The sequence below is a fragment of the Manduca sexta genome, chromosome 13, assembly GCF_014839805.1.
Source record: "Manduca sexta isolate Smith_Timp_Sample1 chromosome 13, JHU_Msex_v1.0, whole genome shotgun sequence".
Taxonomy (NCBI): Eukaryota; Metazoa; Arthropoda; class Insecta; order Lepidoptera; family Sphingidae; genus Manduca; species Manduca sexta.
In genome coordinates, this window is record NC_051127.1 from 11,697,257 (window position 1) to 11,718,827 (window position 21,571).

Consider the following 21,571-nt stretch of genomic DNA (forward strand, 5'->3'; position numbering starts at 1 on the left):
ATCTTGCGCAAATTTGATTTTAACTTAGCGATTGTTTGTGTATTTGTCCATTACGACATCTCGTATTTTTTATAATTACAATTTCTTCTTTCACAAGATGAAGTACGTAAAGATAATATATTTCAAACAATCGAACGTAAAACGCAACAACAATATTTGAATATTAACAAGATCAATATTTAAATAACTCTCGGTCGCTACAATAGTTGGAAAATAATATTCTTTTTCTTCTAAAAATACATTTTGCTTTGGGTTTTTAAAGTTATAACTAAAACATACGATGAATAAATAATGTTAAGTGGGTCGTTAAAATAATAAAACAGTCCTGAGTAATAACACTTTAAACTGTTTCCTTCGATATGCACGTTCCAGTACATAATCATAAATAATGTGTTAACTGCAGTTGTAACTAATTGATACAAAACATCGACGTGACCTTATTCAAACTATTTATAAGAATTAATGTTATTAGTCACAGTTTGAATGATTTATAAACGGGACATTGAAATTATAACACATTTAATCGATTTATTTCTCATTGTATGTCATTATTGTTATAGCTTATATGATTACAGAAAATGTGTTTAACATGATAGTGAAACCGCATCGAAATTCATTTAGCGGTTTTTACGTGATGCGCGAATAATGTAATAGGCCGACGTGACGGCAGACTACGTATATATTTTATGTATCGAGATGATTTTTACCTGTACACATACTGTAAAATATGTAATTTTTTTATAGAATTAGGCACTTAATAGCAAACCGAATCGTAGTTACGGACGATCGCTAAGATACAAATTTAATGTTATCTACTTTCAAAAGCGTTTAAAAATGTTTTCAAGCCGAGAATCAGTTACAATTGTTACATTACCAACTAATACATAATCTATTAGTTTATTCAAAGCGGGTCGTATTCCACAGAGATCGATATTAGTTATGTCATGTTATGCAACTTGAATGTCCCACTTCCGTTACAACTCACCTCTCACGCTGCGACCTACAAATTAGATAAACAATTTTTTAGACGCAATGTATGTACAGTGAAAGAACCATTGTTATTTTAGATCGACAGTATGCCGAAGTTGGACATAAGACCGAAAAAAATACAAATCGCTATCGAATTATTTTTTTTTCACGACCTTTTTATTTTATTAAAATCAATAAATTAGTTACCTGCATATGAGGTTCTAAACATTTTTCTTCAAATGCAGTCAACACGATTTCACACATTCATAAACCAATCGTCAGGCATTGCACGATTTATTTATTCGTATATTGTAATTTAAAAACAATAACATAACATAAATAGTTTTCTACGAAATCTTTTATGTGTCTGAATTTATAAGCCGCGTACGTCGGTGTTAAGTGTAATAAAGGAAAGACTGTTAGGTAATGTATCGATGCACTGCCTAGGTAAATAAGTACGTACGTGCCCTACATGCTAAGTGTTGAGAACAATCTGGCATAGCATACGTATTCACTCGTTCAAAACTTTAATCAGCTCCAGGAGGAATTTAGACTGTGCTACAATAGTATAAATTTCTCTTTGTTAATAATCATAGGTTTTTAGTTCTTGTTATATATTTGATAACTCAAAACTCTTAATATTTTTTAGGTTGTCATATCCAATCCGTATTATTAAGACAAAGCTACGCGGTCGCACCCGTATAATACAGATATTACGATTATATTTTTATCTTGCTGTAAACAGTCTATTTAACGCCGTTGTTTTGAGAGACTAACTTCAAAATTTAAACAAAAGCAGCCTTAACTTTGCTACACAGTTCATGGCCATGGCATGGCAACTTAGGCCAAGCGGATATCTCATTCTAATGTGAATTTACAATTATCTTACTTTGCTCATTCTAATTTCAATTACGTCATTATTAGCATTTTCAAGGTTGTCACCTAAATGGTTTTTTGTCTCGGACAATATGTTTCTGTGTATATTTTTCCGCATTCATTTTGAAACCCACGTCTATTTCGTTTATAATACCTGTATTGCCAACAATAATCTATCGATAATAACAGTAAATAATAACAAAAACGATCAAATTCGACACGCGGTCAAAAAGAACGGATAAACATCATATACTTAATTCTTTGTTTCTTTATGATTGGTTAAAATTGTTTCCTGTGTTCATAAACAACATTAAATATGCGATTTTAATGACTGTAGAATTTAGGGTCAGTCAACAATGCTATTATTATCTTACAATCTCTACATTTATATAATATTTTAGTAGGTATCATTATACTTGTGATTGTAGGCTGTTGTTGAACATCTGCTTCGATATGATATACCTACTTGTAAGCTGCAAATAAACAAACCATGAATATCCAATAAAATCCCGAATATTCAAATATAATACAAGACTTAATGTAGCAATAATGGATGGACGAATATTGTTTTGTATCCGACTGGTTAGTACTTAGAGTCTAATTTTAGGCCACCATTATTCTTACGATCGTTGAAGACGTAGCGTCTTTTGATGAGAAATTATATGAAAATTCGCATTTTTAGAGTCTAGTCGGTTTAAAAGAATCTAATAAAGATCATTCTTAAGTCAAGCTCATGGGACTTGCTAATTTTTTTTAATTATGTGACCTTTTACGACCTCTTCGCGGATTGAGATACTTTTTTCAATAAATGAATATGAATGGAGTTAACCTGAATACGCCATGATTTAAATTAAATAGTTTGAAACACCTGTTTAAATTATAATTACTTACATGGAATTTAAATGATTTCTTATTCATTGGGTTATATTTATTTAATATTGGGTGTTAAAGTGATTCGTGGTATTAATAGGTTTTTAAAATCTTGTTTAGTCGTTAATGTATAATTAGCAATACTCATAATACTATTCTACGAACAAGTTACTTCTTATATAACGTAGAGGAAAATGATTCTACCTGGGTAAATAAAATAAATAGCAATATTAATAATAAGTGCATTGTTCTTAATAAATTCGATAGCAATGTTTTTTTAATAATTTATAAGATCACGGAACCATTGAGGGCCCACTTATTTACAATATTAATAAAATCGTCGTATGAACAAATGTAAAGAAAAACCTTTGATATAACTGCAACAACATATTATAAATTTTATCAGAACATATTATAAAATTGTTGTATACTATAGCATCACAACACAAAAAAACATTGATAATGGGCAATTTCAGGAACCGGACTATCTTCGGTCACCATACCTTATAGATTTTTCTTTAAAGTCCTTTTTCGGAAGATAAGTCTCACTAGTCTAAATAATATGTTAATCTAAAACTTGATTCACTTATATTCTAAATTTAATTCATATCTAAGTATTCAGCATATTAAAAGGCGTGAGATTTCGTTAAATCAGTATTCCTAATAAAATTAATTTAAATTTGTTTACAAAATTCAAAATCATTGCTTAATAAGTTGCTTAACTTACTGCGCATGAGTCTTAGCATTAATACTCTAAAACAAAGGTTTAAATGCTGTATTACTTTAATTCCGTTTAACTACTTTGTGCGGTATTACTAAATTATTTAAAGTCAAGTTTTTCGTATCCTGTATCTGTACGTAGTAGGTACCTGTGGTTAGAACGTCGCGTGAATGAGTTCAATATCCGTTGTAGCCACATGCCACGAACTGCTTATAATATTTTAAGGTCGCATATTTCGTATTATCAAGGTCAATCAATACTTTAAATTTTTTATTGTAATTTCACTCTAATAAATTGATTTTTACGTATATTTTATATGACATAAATATACATAGTGTTGGCCCTGACGGTTGCAAAATGTACTCATAAAAACAATTCGAAAAAAAAATATATATTTTCACGTAAAGTGCAAAGAGTTTAAGGGGACAAGGCCTTGTAATTCCAGAAAATTATCAAAACAATGAGGTAACCTTATTTCTTCTATAAAGCTTGGACAAAGCGATACAGAGTTCTCCATCCAGAACCTAAACCATCCTTTGTGATCAGACCGGCACGCATCAGTAATTATATATAACTGCAGTTGTGTGCCAAACACACTATTGCTTTACAATCGTAATAGGTAAGACGCCATCGTCTTACCTAGTAAGTTTACATAAATGATACAACCTACTATTTTTGTCTTCCATTAGATAAGCGATGTAATTATAGAATTCCTGCAAGTCATGATTCAACCAATGTTGTCTATTTCAAGTTTTTCCGACCAAGATAGTATTTAAAACGACCTCTTAGAAAACATGCGTAACGTCGAAACAGGCCGATGTTCGTACAGCCCTAAACTTTAAAATATATTAGTTCGATTGGATACAAATCCAAGACCAGGAGCAATTGGTGAAAACGGGTTTATTCTATCAAGTAAATGTTTACATACCTCTACAAATTATGCCAGTCGTATGTAGTATATTGAAACATGTGTGTTCATGAACTGCGCGATACGACCAGCGGGCCATATCGTGAAGCAATAATTTGAAACGTAAATCAAGTAAAAGTTAGTCGGAAGGACAGCGAACAATTTACGTAAATAAGTCCTTCGACGGGACATTGGCCCAGGTTTAACAGTCAGTTTAGTAAATAGAACATGCTTGGTATAAGTAAAGCATTACTGGCATGAATGGAGATCATTACACAGTAGGTAGAGACCAGTAAAATTGATTAAGCTATTTTCATGGATCGAAATTTTTAGTGATAAGCCTATGGAGTAAGAAGTAATCTTGCATTTATATATTCTTATTCAGGAATACTACTTATTTTCTAGTTATAGCGTCCCTAAGTTACAAAACCACAAACTGGCAAGAGCTTGGGTTCGCAATTCACAGACTAAATTTTAATTAAATTCAGAGCCCAATTATACATGAACAAAAATTTTATTGGTTCCGATCAATAAGAGTCCCACACGTCGAAAATAATTGTTTCGCAAATTATTATTTAAAATAACAATACATTAACAAATTACATTCAAATTCTTTCTATTTTCAGCATAGTGACTCTATCGAGCGAACAGTAATATCTAGTTCTACAAATCGTATAAAACATTTATATAGCCTTAGAAACTGGTAATTGGGTACTTTATTCGAGATATTTGTATCTACAAAATAAATCCTTAAATATTTATACCTAAGTTAATTACTAGTTACTTATAACGCAACACCAACAACTATATTCGAAGTGTATAATCTTGATGTTAAAAACTAAAACGACATTATAATATCATGTTCATACAATATATTTTGGTATAGAAGTTTAAGCATTGAATTTAAAGTATTTTCGTTGTCATTTACATAAAACTACTTTGTATGCAGTATATTCTTAATAGCTTTTACTACCAAACCCTAGGGACCAAATTAAAGTGCGCAGATATTGTCAATGTTACTAGATCAATTGAAAGTAGGACCACTTGGAACTCCGCAATGCAACCGCCGAGGTCAACCGCTTTTGCCTCTTTCTTATTGCATTAAGGCCAAGCACCAAGTTATATAAAAACCGCGCTCTTACTGATAAAATGAGGGTTGCCAGGAATCAGGATCACTGATGAAAATAATACTACTCACGTAATGCATTTTTGTATATTTATTTATTTGCTAAATGGAACTTAATTTCTGTATGTATTATAATACAAACATATCGCTGGCTCACTATTACAGGGCTCTAAGTTAATTTATACTTATGTTACAACGATGATATTAAAAAATTTCATGTTAGTAAAAATTTTAAAAGATAATAATTTATTGGAAATTTTCAGTGAAAAAGATTATGAATCATATGACATACATATTATATAATTCAATTTGCACATCAAAATATGTAACGTAATAGCGAGAGCGATATTATGTCAATATGGATACCATATTCATTGGAACTATACTCGCGGTTTTTTTTTTAATTTTTCATCATCATAAATTTGTTATACTGATTCGGTATAGTCATAAAATGGCATTGGGCCAATCTTATCAACGAATTATCTCCATTATTTAATATCCTCGTAACGACATTCGTAATAAAAGTATAAAGGACATACTAATTCGCTGATGCAAACAATTTTCAATTATTCCATAATATAATTTCATATGATAATATGTCATAAAACCATGATGTTAGAAACCGTTATTATCATTTACTTAAACTTAATCTAGGCACAATGCGAAAGTATTATAGTGGCTTTGGTTTTATGGCTAAGCGGTAGATTATTATAAGTATTGTCTAATAGCCACTAAATATGTTTTTTTAAAGTTACAAAACAGTATGTAATCCTAAGCTATGTAGTCATTCCTATACTTAATATATTTATATAACTAAAATATTTCTATATATTTTTATTACGTTAACTAGATTTTAAAAAAAGCTGGCTATCAGGCTGCTATCAAATGGAGGATATATTTTTAGTTATGAAGTTTAAAGTGTAATTTTTTCAATTTTATTCTAAGTTGCAAAGAGCAAAACATAAAAGTTTGGCGCAGACAATTTACGTCATAGTACATAATGATTAAGAACATCTTTTACATTTGAAAATTTACGACGGCAATCGATTTTTAAAATCAATAGTTCCCTAATTGTTTTTTATAATCATCGGCTCTGCTGTGCATCGACCATTCATCAGTGAAGTCCTTGAATTATCTAAAGCATTGAGTACCTCTCAAAAAATCAAAAATTTTAAGTTTTTATTTAATTTATTGCTAATGACAATTACTATCTATTCTCACCATTATGACTTACTGAAATGCATTTTGGTAACGATTAATTGAATAGTTCAAAGTTTACATAAAAATTTAGAGATGGAAATTAATTATTTAATTTGCTATATTTAAAGTTGTCGGATTATTCGAGGAATGCCATATAGCGGTTACTATAAAGATTTAATCGTGTCATGAAGATTGTTCGAATGTCAAGGATGTCTATAAACACAATAGGTACAAAACGTAATGAAGTCGAGATACTGAGTGCGTTTAATGTTTTTGCTCTTGTGTGATGTCATAGTCGTTATACACAACTTACTGAGTAGTTTTTTTTACCCACACACACTCACTATGATATTCTATATTGAATAGGTACCCATATTATAATCTGTTACTTCCTTAACAGTGATAATATCAAATAATTTGTGACTGGCAAAATATTTAACAATTGATTGATTAATGATTACATTATACATTATTATATTGTTATCGTCTACCTAAAATTAATAAATTAATTATTAATTAATTCCTGAATGCCTTAGCTTACTGATATAATACCGCCTAGATAATAGTCATCGATGCGTGTTGATTGATACTATAATATGAAGTAATTTAAGATTATTTTCATAAATATATACACAATATATTTTGTATATTAAATTAAATATTAAATAAATATTGCATTCAGTCTAATTAATGAAACAAAAAAAAACCCTATTTTGGAAATAAAACGATCATAAATATAGTTCATTTTTGACGGGGATGGCGCTCGTATTATTTATACCTGATCAAAAGTTAATTTAATGAAACTGGCCAGACTCTATAATGTAAGAAGTTACTGGACACATTGTAGTTATCAATGTATTTAATTCACACGTCATACTTAGTAGTCCGAGCAGGTGGGGAAACACCATCATGTCTCCTATTGTTTATGGAGACACATACGTAGGTTTTAAAATAGCGATGCGTCTCGTTAAAGAGAAATTGAATATATTACCTAAATTGAAGACTCAAATGTATTGTAAAAGGTGCCTGGGTTAAAGTAAAATTTTGCATTAAAATGATGTGAGCAGGAATATGAATCGAAAATGTAGAGTCAAATTAAAGTAACTGTGTAGGGTTTGACCCAGCTTTTGCACAACCTCTCTGATAAAATATATACAATTACAAAATATTTTTTTTAAATCTTTTTGTAAAACGATCATACCTAGCACCTTTTTTAATGCACAAATTTAAAGCAGTTACATAAGAGACTATAATAACCTATTGGTTTTTTGATGAGCACAACTTACGAAATTGTTCTAGAATAATGTAGATTTTAAGACCGTTAATAATAATTGGCTGAGCATATTTATTGACTCCAATAAAACGAATAAAGTCCAATTCGAGCAATTTATAAACTTCCATTGTTTGATCATGGAGACAATTTGGCCAACCGCCCACAAACTATTATTTAACGACTAACTTACTTAATATGGAAATGCGATGGTTTTCGACTGTGCATTTAAGAAATTTTCCTCAATAATTCAGAATGAACACACATACAATTTATGCGCAGAACTATGTATCTAACTTCATGTAAGGTGCCTACTCTGGGTTGGAACTTGAAACAAAGCAAGGTTAAGCCTCAGTCCTCAGTATAAGGATACGCTTAATAGAATGATTTTGGCAAAACCCAGAAAAAATATTTTAATATAATATGCCGCATAAATAGACAATATATTTTTAAATACCAAAAGTAAATTCTATGTTACAAAAGATACCTTCGCCAATGTTAATAGTTTTATTGCTTTTTTTTTTCAGGTATTGGAGTTTTGAGAGAATTTGATTTCATGCTGACACCACTCCTGACATGCTGTGGTTTCTTTATTATGTACCTCGTGGAGGAACTGGTACACCTTTACATTGACCACAGAGAAAAGAAAATGGGGAGCACTGCACCCTTAGTCAGGAATTTGAGCATACGCAGAAGCAGAAATGGGGCTACAGAAAGCACGAATGGAGACAAGAGCGTCACCAACTCGACTGCAGACCTTGTTGACAATGAAATCACGAAAAAAAAGGTAGCGACCATGTAAATTTTTTGAAATTACGACTATGGTTGAATTGGCCTTTGATACACATAAATCAATAAAAATATAAAACTATGGTTATTGGTTATATCAAAATAAAAAATATATATAAATAAGTATATTTGTATATTTGATTTTAATCTTACAGGACCCAGAAAACAATTTCAGTCACGGTCACTCTCACCACCACAGCCACATGCCAATGATGGTTGAAGATGACGTCACATCGGCTCTACGTGGTCTTCTTATTGTATTAGCTCTGTCTATCCATGAGCTGTTTGAAGGTTTAGCTGTTGGTTTGGAGTCCAGCACGTCTCACGTATGGTAAGTTTCAATTTATTTTAGTACAGCGCCATCTTTTATTATACACTAAAACTAAAACCAAATACACAGCACAAAATGTAGTCTTATGTAGGCACCTTTTGTTGTATTCTGACCCCCTTATTCATAAACGTTATTTATCTAAGAACGGAGTATTGTTGTGATAAAAAGTCTGTTTCTCAGCTTTATTTATCTGACAGCTTGTTGTTTGTTCAGTTTTGTTTATCAGACAGCCAACTAGATTCAAGTTGTATCTCAATATTGGTCAAACACAACGGCTCTATGTCTACGCACTGTGAAGGCTGGCATGCCGTCAGCACTGAGAAACAGACTTGTTATCACAGCAATGCTCCTTCTTAAATAAATAATGTCTATGAATAAGGGGTGGAAGTGTAACTTAAGACGTAATCGAATCCGTGATATAGACGTTGCATATCCATTGAATCAAGAATCTCGAACAAAGTAAGAATAATAAGTTTGAACGCCCAACAACTAGACAGGTGAAGTATTTTTATAATTATAATATTTTCTTATAGGTACATGTTGGGAGCAGTTTCGGCCCACAAACTAGTCATCGCTTTCTGCATCGGTGTGGAGCTGATTGCTAACCGCACTAAGACCTGGCTGATGATCATTTACGTCTCCACTTTCGCCCTCGTCTCTCCTCTGGGTATCGGCATCGGATTGATTCTCGTCGGTGGACAGGGCGCCACTGCTGCTGGTGTGTCGTCCGTAGTACTGCAAGGTCTGGCGTCAGGAACCCTGATTTACGTGATCTTCTTCGAAATCTGGAAGGGCGAAAGATCAGGATTACTGCAATACGCTGCGTCTCTAGTCGGGTTCTTCCTTATGTTCGGATTGCAGATGTTGAGTGAGTACCAATAACATAATTTATGTTTCTCGTTTAAAAAATAGTAGGTGATGGCAAAAGTAATTCTCAAAACTTAGAAAATAGGATTTCATTTTTATAATAAACGCAGTAATCATTTTCAAAGTCGGTTATTGCCGGTTTTATAAAGACCTAGATCATCATCAGGAACTTGAAAAATATAAAGGTTTACATTAAATTAATAAATTTATTTCTTTTTTTTCAGCTGGCCACTCACACAGCCACTCCCACGGCGGCCACGACCACAGTCACGGTGATCATGGACACTCTCACGACTAACTTTCAATGGGGTAGAGAGCATTGTAATATATGTATTATAAATGTATTAGACTATATAACCTATTCCTGAACACATATTCCAGTGGTAAAACTTTACAAAATCAGGGTTGTCTAACTTAAACTGGCAGTTTAATCCATAAAAGTACATCTCATACATATAATACGATGCCCACAGATTTTTAGGAAAACCAAATGACAATATTTTATTTATTTTATTGTGATATAGAATTTTAATATAGATTAAGTATATCTTTAAGATACTTCCTTTTAATTTTACGGATAGATGCTGAGACATGTACGCAGAGAAACGCTCTAGCATTACGGTTTGATTTATAAAATAGGCTGTAATATGTTGCCATTTCTCTAATATTGAAGTGATTTTTAAATACTACGCGTGTAAATATGTATTTCAAATACTCCTTAAAATTGTTCACCAATTCATGATGGTACCTTAATATCACATAATATTGTGTAATGCTTATCACGAAAGAGATAAAACAGAAGAAATGTATTGAAATTAGCGCTATTATCCGCTTTATTTCGATGTTACGCTCACTTCGTGAATATGTAAAGTACGGTTTTGAAATCTAGTCAACAGACAATATATTTTATATATTTTTATTACAGTTTTTATGTATTACCTACACCGAATTTTCCAATTCCAAAAATAGTTTGAATCGAATATAAGAATACCTTTTAATACTTACTTACCAGCAATACAGACGTAATATTGTTTCATTAATTTCATAGTAAAAAATGCACTAAAATTATTGATTCCACCGTACGTACGCACAATTTTAATTTTTAACCAACCTTATTATAAACAATATAATAAGGAATATTATAATAAAGTTTAAAATAAAAAGAAATATATAATTTAAAAAATCATTCATATATTTTGCATATTCCCGCCCTTACACTCAAGAGCCGTAAATGTATGGAACGAATGCTCAAACCTGTTTTCCTCGGAGGAGGGTCTTAACTTAGGGCCTTGTTTTCACCGAGGCCGTCGGTAGCATAGCTTCGACTAACTCTAAAGGCGTGATTCTTTATCTTGAGTAATGTAGCTCATTTCACGATAGTCAAGTTCAAGTTAAAGATCCTGTTCCCCAGTATGCTCACCATTTCTAGCGTGAGCTCGGGAATCAATTCCGTTTTTTTCATGCTTAAATGCTTCAGAGTTCGTAGTCCAGCGTTGGAATATTACACAAAACTGAAGGTGTAGGTATTGAAATATGTACTTACGAGTAAAACATTGTAATTTTTATTGTATTTTAAAATCCTATGACATGTATGAATTTCACGCTGTTGTCTGACTGTGATATTGTAGAACAGGAAGCAGGAGGATCGGATAGGCCATAAAATGTTAAATACTTTATTAATTTTAAGTAGTCTAGTGTTTTAGTACAAACTGTGCTTTTCCAGTGTCAATTATTGTCAATATATAAATATTTCCTGAAATGAACAGTGTGAACATTGGCGTAGCTACGGATTTATTTTGGGGGGTAGCTAATGGGAAGAGGGAAAATATAAAAAAGTTAACCGAATTTAACGAAAGATGCTGACGACTGCACTACATCCTCCCTCCCCCCACCTAGCTACGTCCATGTGTAAAGAATAAGTAAACTTTATCGGCGATGCAAAGACTTATGTAAGTCTACTGGGTAGGTCAATTACGACAGTACAGCAAAAATAATTCCTGACTCACAAAATTAAAATAACGTTTAACATTCATGACCTTAGGGTCATGCGTAGAGTTTTTAAATTTTGTCGGTAGAGCCGTGCGAGTAATCTTTGCATTGCATTGTGTATGGAATATGCGTGCATTTTTATAAGACGAACCATTCCCTAGTTTAAACACTTTGACGAACTATATTTTGACTTTGTTACCTAAGTAATTATGAAGATTAAATCAACAGGATTTAAAGAGTGTTAAGAATTATTTAAATCTTTCTGGCATAGTGCATGTTGAACAATATTGTTGCTATGCCTCTTACTGCTTACAAAGAGAAGTCAGTAGACTAAAATAGCAAATAGGTACTTAATAAAATTATTTACTATTTGCATAGCATTTGAACTCATACCTACTTATCTACATAAATATACTTGGTAATTGAAAAGAAAGTTTTTTTTATGTTACATGCATATTTCATAATTTTATGTTAATGAAAATGTATTTTTAAAATATTTTTATTAAATAAATACAATCAGCAAACTATTTTTTTTTTCTTTAAGCTCTGTATTATTGTTCTTTGCTATCAAAACTGCACTTGTGAAAATTCTTTCCACAAACAAAACATAGCTCCAATCTACAAAGTTATCGTATTTTTGTACTATCTGTAATAAAAAGATTCGAGGTTAATTTACTTTTAGAATAGCAATTTTCTACCTAAATTTGTAGGCTCAGTGGTGGCCTTTGGAAATAACTAACGGGACAACCGTCCAAGGTGTCGAGCTAGCGAGTGGCATAAAGACAAAAATTACCCTCCTTCGGCAATCAGGTAAAAAGATCTCACAATGAGCTACCGCGTAGACCCTCGCATTAGGTAAACCCGCTACAGGGAAGAGCTGAATGTATGTAGTACGTTGTATCAAGAAGAGCGACTTTAGCTAATTAGCTAAATGCATTTTCGGCGCCTCTTTGCTACCATGGCGGCACCGTCATTTGATGCTTATCGACGGATACTTTTTCATACACAGACATGATTTTTCTCATCTCTACCCTCCATATCAGAGTTATTAAATTTTTCAGCACAGCACACATCACTCTGTTTACAATCGTTAAATTCATGTCATACCCTTTTGCTACTCTTACGCTATTGTGGAGGATTTGTGAGTCGTAACTGGCTGCTCACCGCTATCCACTTTTTCAATTTGTTATCTTTGCATCTACTCTCCAAAATCTTTGGGGACTATTAGATGAAACTGCCAGGGGGTGGACACTTAGAACATTTTGTGTAATGATGAATGATTATATATCTTAATACCGTTAGATAGAGTTTAGTTTTGGTTGACAAAAGGACGTCTCAGCGTTACATCTCGTACCAACATAATAAACCAAAAATTTAGAAAGTATATTGGCTACCATGATAGTTGATAATTTGCCGCCATTATTGACGGTAGATTTGTCATTGTTGGAGTTTATTTGCAAAAATTTGTATAATTGCGATTTTGTTCAATAATAAGTTAAGTTTTATGTAGAATGCGTTGAGTTAAGCCTGCTTCTCCGTTTCGTGTATATTTCTTCTGGAAGGAGTTTGTTTGTTTTCTGTCTTTAGTTAGTTTTACATTTTTCTTTCAACTGCGAGAACTAATCACTAACTAGACGTGAATTTAAATTCTTTACTTGCCAATACTTGTTTAGTTACCCAGATTAAAGGCGAAACAAAATGTATGAAAATGGACCTTGAGGTATCGCCTTAAATTTTTTTTTTCGTAGTCCGAAATAATTTTGTAAATATATCCTATTAAACTGCTGTGAGAATAATTTAGTATCCTACTCTAATAACTTATGGCGTTATCTTTATAATTGAACCATTTGCTCGGCTCCTGCGTCAGAGGGGGCTAGGGTTTAGGGTAAAAAATATTTTAAGTTCGAGAAAAAATATATAGACACCGAACAAAATGGTTGTATTGAGCGACAAATTACATTGATTGAATATGACGAAGCTCCTTAAAACAAGGATTTAAAAAAATATTTCCTGCTCTTGTGCCACCAACTTGACGCATTTCGACAAAAAAAAATTGATACTTACATTTTTTTAAATTTTATAATACTGTTTATTTATTAAGCATATATCTTTTAGGTCTGTCTCGTGTAACCATAACTGAGATGAAAAAGGAAGGACAGATGAATCTTTCACAGTTTGTGACATGATTTTCAAATATTAAATATAAATAATCTTCACGTCAAGTATCAAGAGTCAGCTGCACTATACATTTTTGACGGTGTTGCCAAGAGGGTTTTTAAAAGTCCTTAGTATTTTCCTATGCAAACACATTTAACTGACAAAATACAACTTCAGGTTTCGAAAAAAATCCCTTCAAGAATAATTGAGTCCGCAACCAAAAGCTTCCGATTTTCAATTAATAAGAGTATGTTACACAAGTAATACAGTGTTTCTCCGCAATGGTTAATTTCTTTCCTAAAATGTTTTATCTCCTCGAATTTGCCCCATGGCAATAAAATTCCCCAAAATAGGGAGAACCCTCGTGTGGCAACTGTATAGGAGAAATTATTCGCGTATTAGTTCATTAAGTGTTACATTTTTAGGCCTTACCTTGCGTTTTTTAGAGGACGCAATTTTATTTTTTTGAAGTGTAGGGAGGCGTCAGTCTAAAGCTAAAACCAGGTTTGTGGGGTCGCCACCCTTGTCCTATGGCTGCCATCTTGAAAATAGGGGTTGAAATGGTTTTTACGATGTATGTCTTAAACTATTTATCTGACAAAAAAATGTATAAACATTTTTTGTTGCAAATTAAATTCTCTACAACTTCTTCTAGTAACTTTTTGTCGTAGAACTATAAATAAAAAAGTTATAAGCGAAAATGTTAAGAAATTCAATGTTAAGCAATGTCCATTGCAACGTCATCAGAACGTAATGATTTCTTATGTTTACGCGAATGTTAGACATTGAAATTAAACTAATTTTCGGATTCTATCGCGGTGCTAGTATTTTATTTCTCCCGACGTTTCGAAGACACTGTGAGCTCATTCTGCGTAGATCGGACCACCAACAGCTAAAATTTAAAAAATTTAAAAAAAGTTGTATAATTGTAAAATGTAGGTAGATATTGTAACTTTGACTTTACGGATGAACAACACCTCAGTCCCCCCCGTGACCATGAAGGCTGCAAAGTCTTCGAAACGTCGGGAGAAAATAAAATACTAGCACCGCGATAGAATCCGAAAATTAGTTTAATTTCAATGTCATCAGAACGTGTGTTTATAAGGTTCACAATACTTTTTTTGTACTCTCATTAATACTCAAATACCCAAGGGACCATTAGGGAACAAAAGAACATATGCCTGCTATTATTATTATTATTATTTCTAACCTCTCGTATTGTAAGAATAGCTGATAATATTGTGTTGAAGTTGTTCAACTTATATCTTTTAGTTGTGCTACATATTTCTGTACGTGCGGATGTATTTTATTCTGTTTTTAATTGTGAAGACGATTTCGAATGATTTTATACACGATTTTCACTTTAGTGAAAAATATTTTTTTTTATTAGCAATTTCTTTTAAAACTCTTTTAAACTCCTTTTTTTTATTAGCATTTTGACTTTTAAAAGTCTTTTAAAGCACAGCACAACTAAAAGATATAAGTTGAACGACAACTTCAACACAATATTATCAGCTATTCTTACAATAACAGAGGTTAGAAATAATAATAATAATAGCAGGCATATGTTCTTTTGTTCCCTAATGGTCCCTTGGGTATTTGAGTATTAATGGGAGTACAAAAAAAGTATTGTGAACCTTATAAACACACGTTCTGATGACGTTGCAATGGACATTGCTTAACATTGAATTTCTTAACATATTCGCTTATAACTTTTTTATTTATAGTTCTACGACAAAAAGTTACTGGACCAAAGTTGTAGAGAATTTAATTTGCAACAAAAAATGTTTATACATTTTTTTGTCAGATAAATAGTTTAAGACATACATCGTAAAAACCATTTCAACCCCTATTTTCAAGACGGCGGCCGTGGGACAAGGGTGGCGACCCCACAAACTTGGTTTTAGCTTTAGACTGACCCCCCCCTACACAACAAAAAAATAAAATTGCGTCCTCTAAAAAACGCAACCCCAAATGTAACTTTTCAATGGACTAAGTATATATTTATTTTTAAAAGTCTCAGTTAAAAGTGAACACTTGCTCTTTGATGTTATCACCGACTAGAGGGTGGCCAGTTTTTTAGTAAAATTTACTCCCAAATCATAAGAGAAAGTCAAAATAAAACACAAGATACTCCGCATCTATGAAATATTAATATGATATTATACTTTTCAAACATCTAATAACAAGAATCTGAAAATGTATTTGAAGAATATACATTTAAACATGGAGATTGGAAGTACACAAATATATTTACAGTGTGGCCGTATCGATTTTGTAATTTATTATTTACATACACTTTTTATATGATATTTATGTAGTTAATTTTACTTTTTATTTACTCGTATAAGCATTGTCCTGGCAGGCCTCGAATAAAGGGATAAAAAATCCATTTCATTAGAATAAATCAGATCTATCATCATTGATCACGAGACAGTCAGTCAGTCAGTCTGCACGTTTTCTTTGTCTACGCACAGTGACAGGACACAGATAATCACAAGTTACTACGCTATGAGTACGAACGTACCTATATTGATCACTATCACTATAATTGACTATAATAGAATAACGCTGCAGTCTGGGCATTCGACTTTATAAATATCTATTGTAAAATGTATTGATTTATTTGCACTGCATTAATTTAAAACGTAGGTACATTATAGCTTCCACTATTGATAGTAACAATCCCTCTTTGTAATAAACCTTATAGAGAAACTAGGCAAGATAAATTACTGGATACTTGTGCTTGATTGTTGACTGTTGTAATTTTAATTAGATAACAGCTTAAAACAAACACCAACGCGTTAATTTTTGTCACAAAAATCTTTATAAATAATCATTTTTAATAATTTTTCATTTTAATTATTTTATTCGATCGGGATAAGCTATAAGTTTAGAACGAAAGGTCAGTAAACGGTAAACAAGAAAATTAGTAGGTAAGTACATTAGTAAATTTACAATGTTTATTATAATTAAAGTCAAGTTTCTTATTAATTTTAAATCGTTTAGTTACGTAATTTCATCATTATACACAGAAATGTTAATTCGATATTTAGAAAGTGAAAATACGTGATATAACAAGTTGAAAGGTGAAATTAAAGTTAGGTGGATAACCTTGCTTCAGCTTTGTTTCTCTCAGTCGCAACTCGCAATCGCTGTGAGAAAGTATACAACGAAATAAAAACTCGTGTTGTGTGCCTTTTAAAATTTCGTAGTGTAATAACAATGGGTTTAATGTTTGGATCCAATGTTTGTTTACCAGTTACTCCAGAAAGTAAGATTTATGTCAAAGTATTACATTACAATAAATTGAATGTAAAGCATAAAGTGAGAGGTGTTTGTCTCTAGACTCTTGAGTATTAGACAGGTGCAATAGTCATTGTTGAAAATAAAACTACGAATTGTAATTTAAAAGTTGGTTTTCAAACTTGTAATAAATTTGAAGCTTGTTAAAATATCACTTACTTAAATCATGTCTTCTAAATTTTTTTTTGTGCGTAGCATAATTTACATCTCATAATTTTTTTTTGTTTCAAATTCCAGGTGAGCATCGCCCATCAGCTAGAATGTCAGCACCAGGTTTAACTTCAGAAGCCCAGTTACGGTACATGCTCCAGTGGTTTGGAGAGTTTAGTGAGCTGCAAAGGGAAGATTTCTTGCCTATACTTGCTGCATCAAGGGGGGATAAGCCCGATCAGCTTGCAGCTACCATGTCCTCAATGAGCTGCCAAGAGAAGCCAGTCAGCCTGTTTCAATGCCGAGTAAGTATTTTTTCTGTGTGCATTAAAATAGCATTCAGATTAGCTTGTTCAGAAATGTTAAAACTATAAAACATGTTAAGTACTATTAACTTTCACCCATGCATGAATTTCATAGATATAAAATAATAAATTTAATAGGTGTAATTTAATTTATGTTTGAAATTTTACTTACTGACATCAAGGGCATCAAATAAGTTATGTGAACAATAAATGAGTCTGTAGGTGAGGCCTGTGTTTAACAGTCGACTTCCAATGGCTAAAAATGAAGACCAATGTATACACTGGTTGTCCTTCTCCATACTTATTTGTGGAAAAAGATACTAATAACAATACATGGCTTAAACTGTCAGCTTTAGAGGTTCAAAATTTTTCCATAAAATTCCCTTGAATAATTTTGGAAGTCCCTAAGAAAGGATTATGGGAAATTTTTCAAATAATTAATAGCATTTTTAGCATAGCTAGTTAATATCAAGAACTTGAATATCTGTTAGTACAACCTTGATAAAATGATAATTGATCTAGATTGCATTCCTATTCAGTAAAGGTGAGCCATATTAGTCATCTAGTGTAACAAAGTTTATCTCTTTGTTTAGTATGGATACCTTAAAATGCCACAGATGATATTCAATTAATCATTTAACAACATACTTTTTATAATTTTATTGTAGTGTGTCAGAAAAAAAATAACACAAATGGAACATTGTCTTTACAGATAAAGCTATTTAATGAATGGTATCCCACATGGTCTGAAGAGGAGCAAGATAGATTGGTGAAAAGTGTTTCTGATATGGATGCTGAATTTGGTTCGAAACTTCAAGAGTTGCTCACAAACAATGGGCAAATTAATGGTGAGCAGAATGGCACAGATATCTTTACAGATGAAAAAACAGAGGAATCCTGGGGCGGTGAACAAGTACAGGCGAATGAAGATGATGAGGTTGTTTCCAATGACTTACCTGTAGAAATTGCAGCGGCATCTTAGGCCAACTGTGATACAATAACTTTTGATAAATACCACCTTATATTGGATTTAGAGGCTTTGAGGCTCAAAATAATCACCTAGACTGTATTTATATAAAAGATGTTTCTTATTAAAGAAACTATTATGGCAGCAGAATCAAATAGTATATTGTTTCATATATGAAAAATTCAACAGAAGTGTTGAATAAACACCGAATGAACAAATGTGTTAAAATGAACACATCATGATGAAACCATATGCACATATAATGTAATCTACAATCAGATCTGTAATGAATGAGCTGGGTTTTGTAAGTTTTTAGACATTTTTATACATTGTCGACTTTGCTGCTATTTTATCCAACATGTTTCATTTAACATTCCATTTACATATCAGAAAGTCAGAACCAGAGTGGCATATTATCATTTCTGGAAAATGATCAGTATTTTATTTAGCATAAAGACAAAATATTATTAGTATAGTACTGGTACTTGTCCTTATAGTATGTATTATTAGTATGTATTAAATATAGATACAAATATGTACTAAGTATTACAAAGAGAATGTTTACAGATTGAACTTAGCAAGTCTTCTTTTATGGCTATAGCTGAGACTCAAGTAGCAAGAAAATATGTTTTACAAACATGCTATGATACAAATAATGTTTTCTTTAATATGTAAGGTAAACTTTTTTGCTATTGTGATGAAATTATCTGCAGACTTGAAAAATTCATCATGTTCATTATATAATGGAGAATGTAGTATTATTCCTTTTTTTATTCATATTTCTTAGGCTTTTGGTTATACATTCCACATGCACACTCCATTTAGTTATATTTTAGAATATGAAGAGTTGTTTTACTTTATATTCTTAGAATCAACATTTGTTTTTTCTTTTAGCTGTAATGATTAAAATAGATAGTTTTACAACTTGAATCTCTATGCAATAATTCCGAGTATCTAATATTCAATAAAATCTCTGATATTTTCTCATAAATTAGGTAAATATTTGCCATTTATGTCATACTTCAACTAAAGTTGGTTGAGGTATAATGACTAACTAGATCTAATTTGTTACCCAACATGTCATTAATAGAAAATAAAAAACATGCAATGTGATGCATGAAAGAACTGCAACTTCCAAGTTAGATATGACAATTACTGTCTTACAATTATTGCAACTTTATGCATGTAGATAGGAAATCTTAATATTTCAATTTTAAAACAAAAATGGTAGCAGCTTTTTCCGAAAACAGGACTAGTTACTATCTCTCGTTCCATACGAAAGCTGTGGCAAAAAAATAATTAATAACTATCGAATATGTATTATTGCTTGGCAAAGACATTTTTAAGAACATAATTAATATTCATTTTTTTGCTTAATGTGTTATACAAAAAAACAGTAAACTTTCATCAACTTTTGAATCTCATGGTATTATCTCAAATTCTTTCCAAATAATTTATAATAGAGTACAAACATCTTTTGATAAGTTATTATAGATTTTATAAGTTTGTTAAAAACTTATAGCAGAGAAATGTATTTTTATTGAATTGTTTTTACTAGTTTAATAAGTTTAGTATTTGCATGCACCTGGTTACACTACATTGCCATAAAGTTCCATAAACATTATTATAATATAATATAATATATATTTTTATTTTGAGAGTATTTTTATATAGTGAGGCATCTATATGTATAACCCTTAAATATAAAAATAATTAGCCAAAAAGTGAAAATAAATTTTAGGAAATTGCTAAATCATTAAATAATGATTCAGTACAAATATCATGATAATTTTGTGCCAAGGTTATTTAGATGTATTTTTATTTAGTTTATATATATATATATATTTTATATATTTATAAATAAAAAGTATAATATATACTTTCATCATATTAAGTTATATATAGTATGTTAAGATTTGGAGAAGTTTTGGTGTGAAACATGGCCATAAATGAGAAGAAACTAAAATGGATATAGTTTTAATATAATAATTTATTATATTGTAACATTTATTAAACATTAAATCATACATACATTGTTTTATTTGTACTAGTGGTCGAATTCAACATATACATTATTACTGTTTTTAAATAATTTGTAACACTTATTATACATTAGTTATATTTTCTGCCCTCTATATGATATTCAGAAGAAGTGGGCTCACGACAGCGTGAAAGAGAACCTGGAATAATACACAAAATGTAGTAAAAGGTGTGTGCGCGCAAGCCCGTTCGTAGATGAAAACGTATTTTCATGTAAAGGCAAAGTTATGTATATGTGGCTATACACACCTACTATAATTAATTTATGTAGGCATATTAAACTATTAGTTATTGCATTATAGGTAGAGATTAATTGTAACATGTACTTACTTTTTAAACATATTTGTTATTTACAGCAATCAATGTTAACAATTTCATTGAAATTAATTAGACCTAGTTATGCTAAAATGGACCATCTTCTTTTAAACATTTGTGGATTGTTATTTGTTACAGTTGAATTATTTTATAAAAAAAAAATATGCTTTAGTATGTGAAAGGGTTTACACATACTTACTTTTTGTGTTAAATATAAATAGATCTTGGTATATTTTACTGAGTAGTAATGTATCTCATTTGGAATTATTTGCGACTTTAAAATAATTTACTTTTATATACTTAGTGGGTTGGTACATTTTGGTATAATTGGACCCAATCAAATAAACCGTCATATGATGTAGATTCCGATACACATCAACTTAGGAAATAACTACGTTAGTATGCAGTGTATGCCT

The 21,571-nt window shown here is 31.3% G+C and overlaps 2 protein-coding genes across 4 annotated transcripts; both read left to right on the forward strand.

Annotated features, from left to right (window-relative positions):
- The first annotated feature begins 8,447 nt into the window (after nucleotides 1–8,447).
- On the forward strand, nucleotides 8,448–11,014 carry LOC115443416 (zinc transporter ZIP1). The gene is made up of 4 exons (XM_037438139.1): nucleotides 8,448–8,726; nucleotides 8,884–9,059; nucleotides 9,593–9,927; nucleotides 10,151–11,014. The coding sequence occupies exons 1-4, from the start codon at nucleotides 8,496–8,498 to the stop codon at nucleotides 10,222–10,224; spliced, it is 816 nt and encodes a 271-aa protein (XP_037294036.1). The 5' UTR covers nucleotides 8,448–8,495; the 3' UTR covers nucleotides 10,225–11,014.
- Nucleotides 11,015–16,560: 5,546 nt separating this feature from the next.
- Nucleotides 16,561–20,827, forward strand: LOC115453219 (uncharacterized protein C14orf119). 3 transcript variants are annotated; one of them, XM_037438348.1, is made up of 3 exons: nucleotides 16,561–16,720; nucleotides 17,616–17,833; nucleotides 18,546–20,827. In XM_037438348.1, exons 2-3 carry the CDS (start codon nucleotides 17,639–17,641, stop codon nucleotides 18,813–18,815), a joined length of 465 nt encoding a protein of 154 aa, XP_037294245.1. In that variant the 5' UTR covers nucleotides 16,561–16,720; nucleotides 17,616–17,638; the 3' UTR covers nucleotides 18,816–20,827. The 3 variants fall into 3 exon arrangements, with proteins under 3 accessions (XP_037294245.1, XP_030037760.2, XP_030037759.2); XM_030181900.2 differs by having other exon boundaries at nucleotides 16,567–17,008; XM_030181899.2 differs by lacking the exon at nucleotides 16,561–16,720 and adding an exon at nucleotides 17,128–17,346.
- Nucleotides 20,828–21,571: the final 744 nt, after the last annotated feature.

Bases quoted from the DNA above. Each gene is read 5' to 3' on its own strand.
- LOC115443416 (XM_037438139.1), top strand. From the start codon at position 8,496: ATGCTGACACCACTCCTGACATGCTGTGGTTTCTTTATTATGTACCTC. The intron at 8,727-8,883 runs GTAGCGACCATG...TTAATCTTACAG, and splicing joins ATGAAATCACGAAAAAAAAG to GACCCAGAAAACAATTTCAG. The intron at 9,928-10,150 runs GTGAGTACCAAT...CTTTTTTTTCAG, and splicing joins GTTCGGATTGCAGATGTTGA to CTGGCCACTCACACAGCCAC.
- LOC115453219 (XM_030181899.2), top strand. From the start codon at position 17,298: ATGGGTTTAATGTTTGGATCCAATGTTTGTTTACCAGTTACTCCAGAA. The intron at 17,347-17,615 runs GTAAGATTTATG...TTCAAATTCCAG, and splicing joins TTTACCAGTTACTCCAGAAA to GTGAGCATCGCCCATCAGCT. The intron at 17,834-18,545 runs GTAAGTATTTTT...TTGTCTTTACAG, and splicing joins TCAGCCTGTTTCAATGCCGA to ATAAAGCTATTTAATGAATG.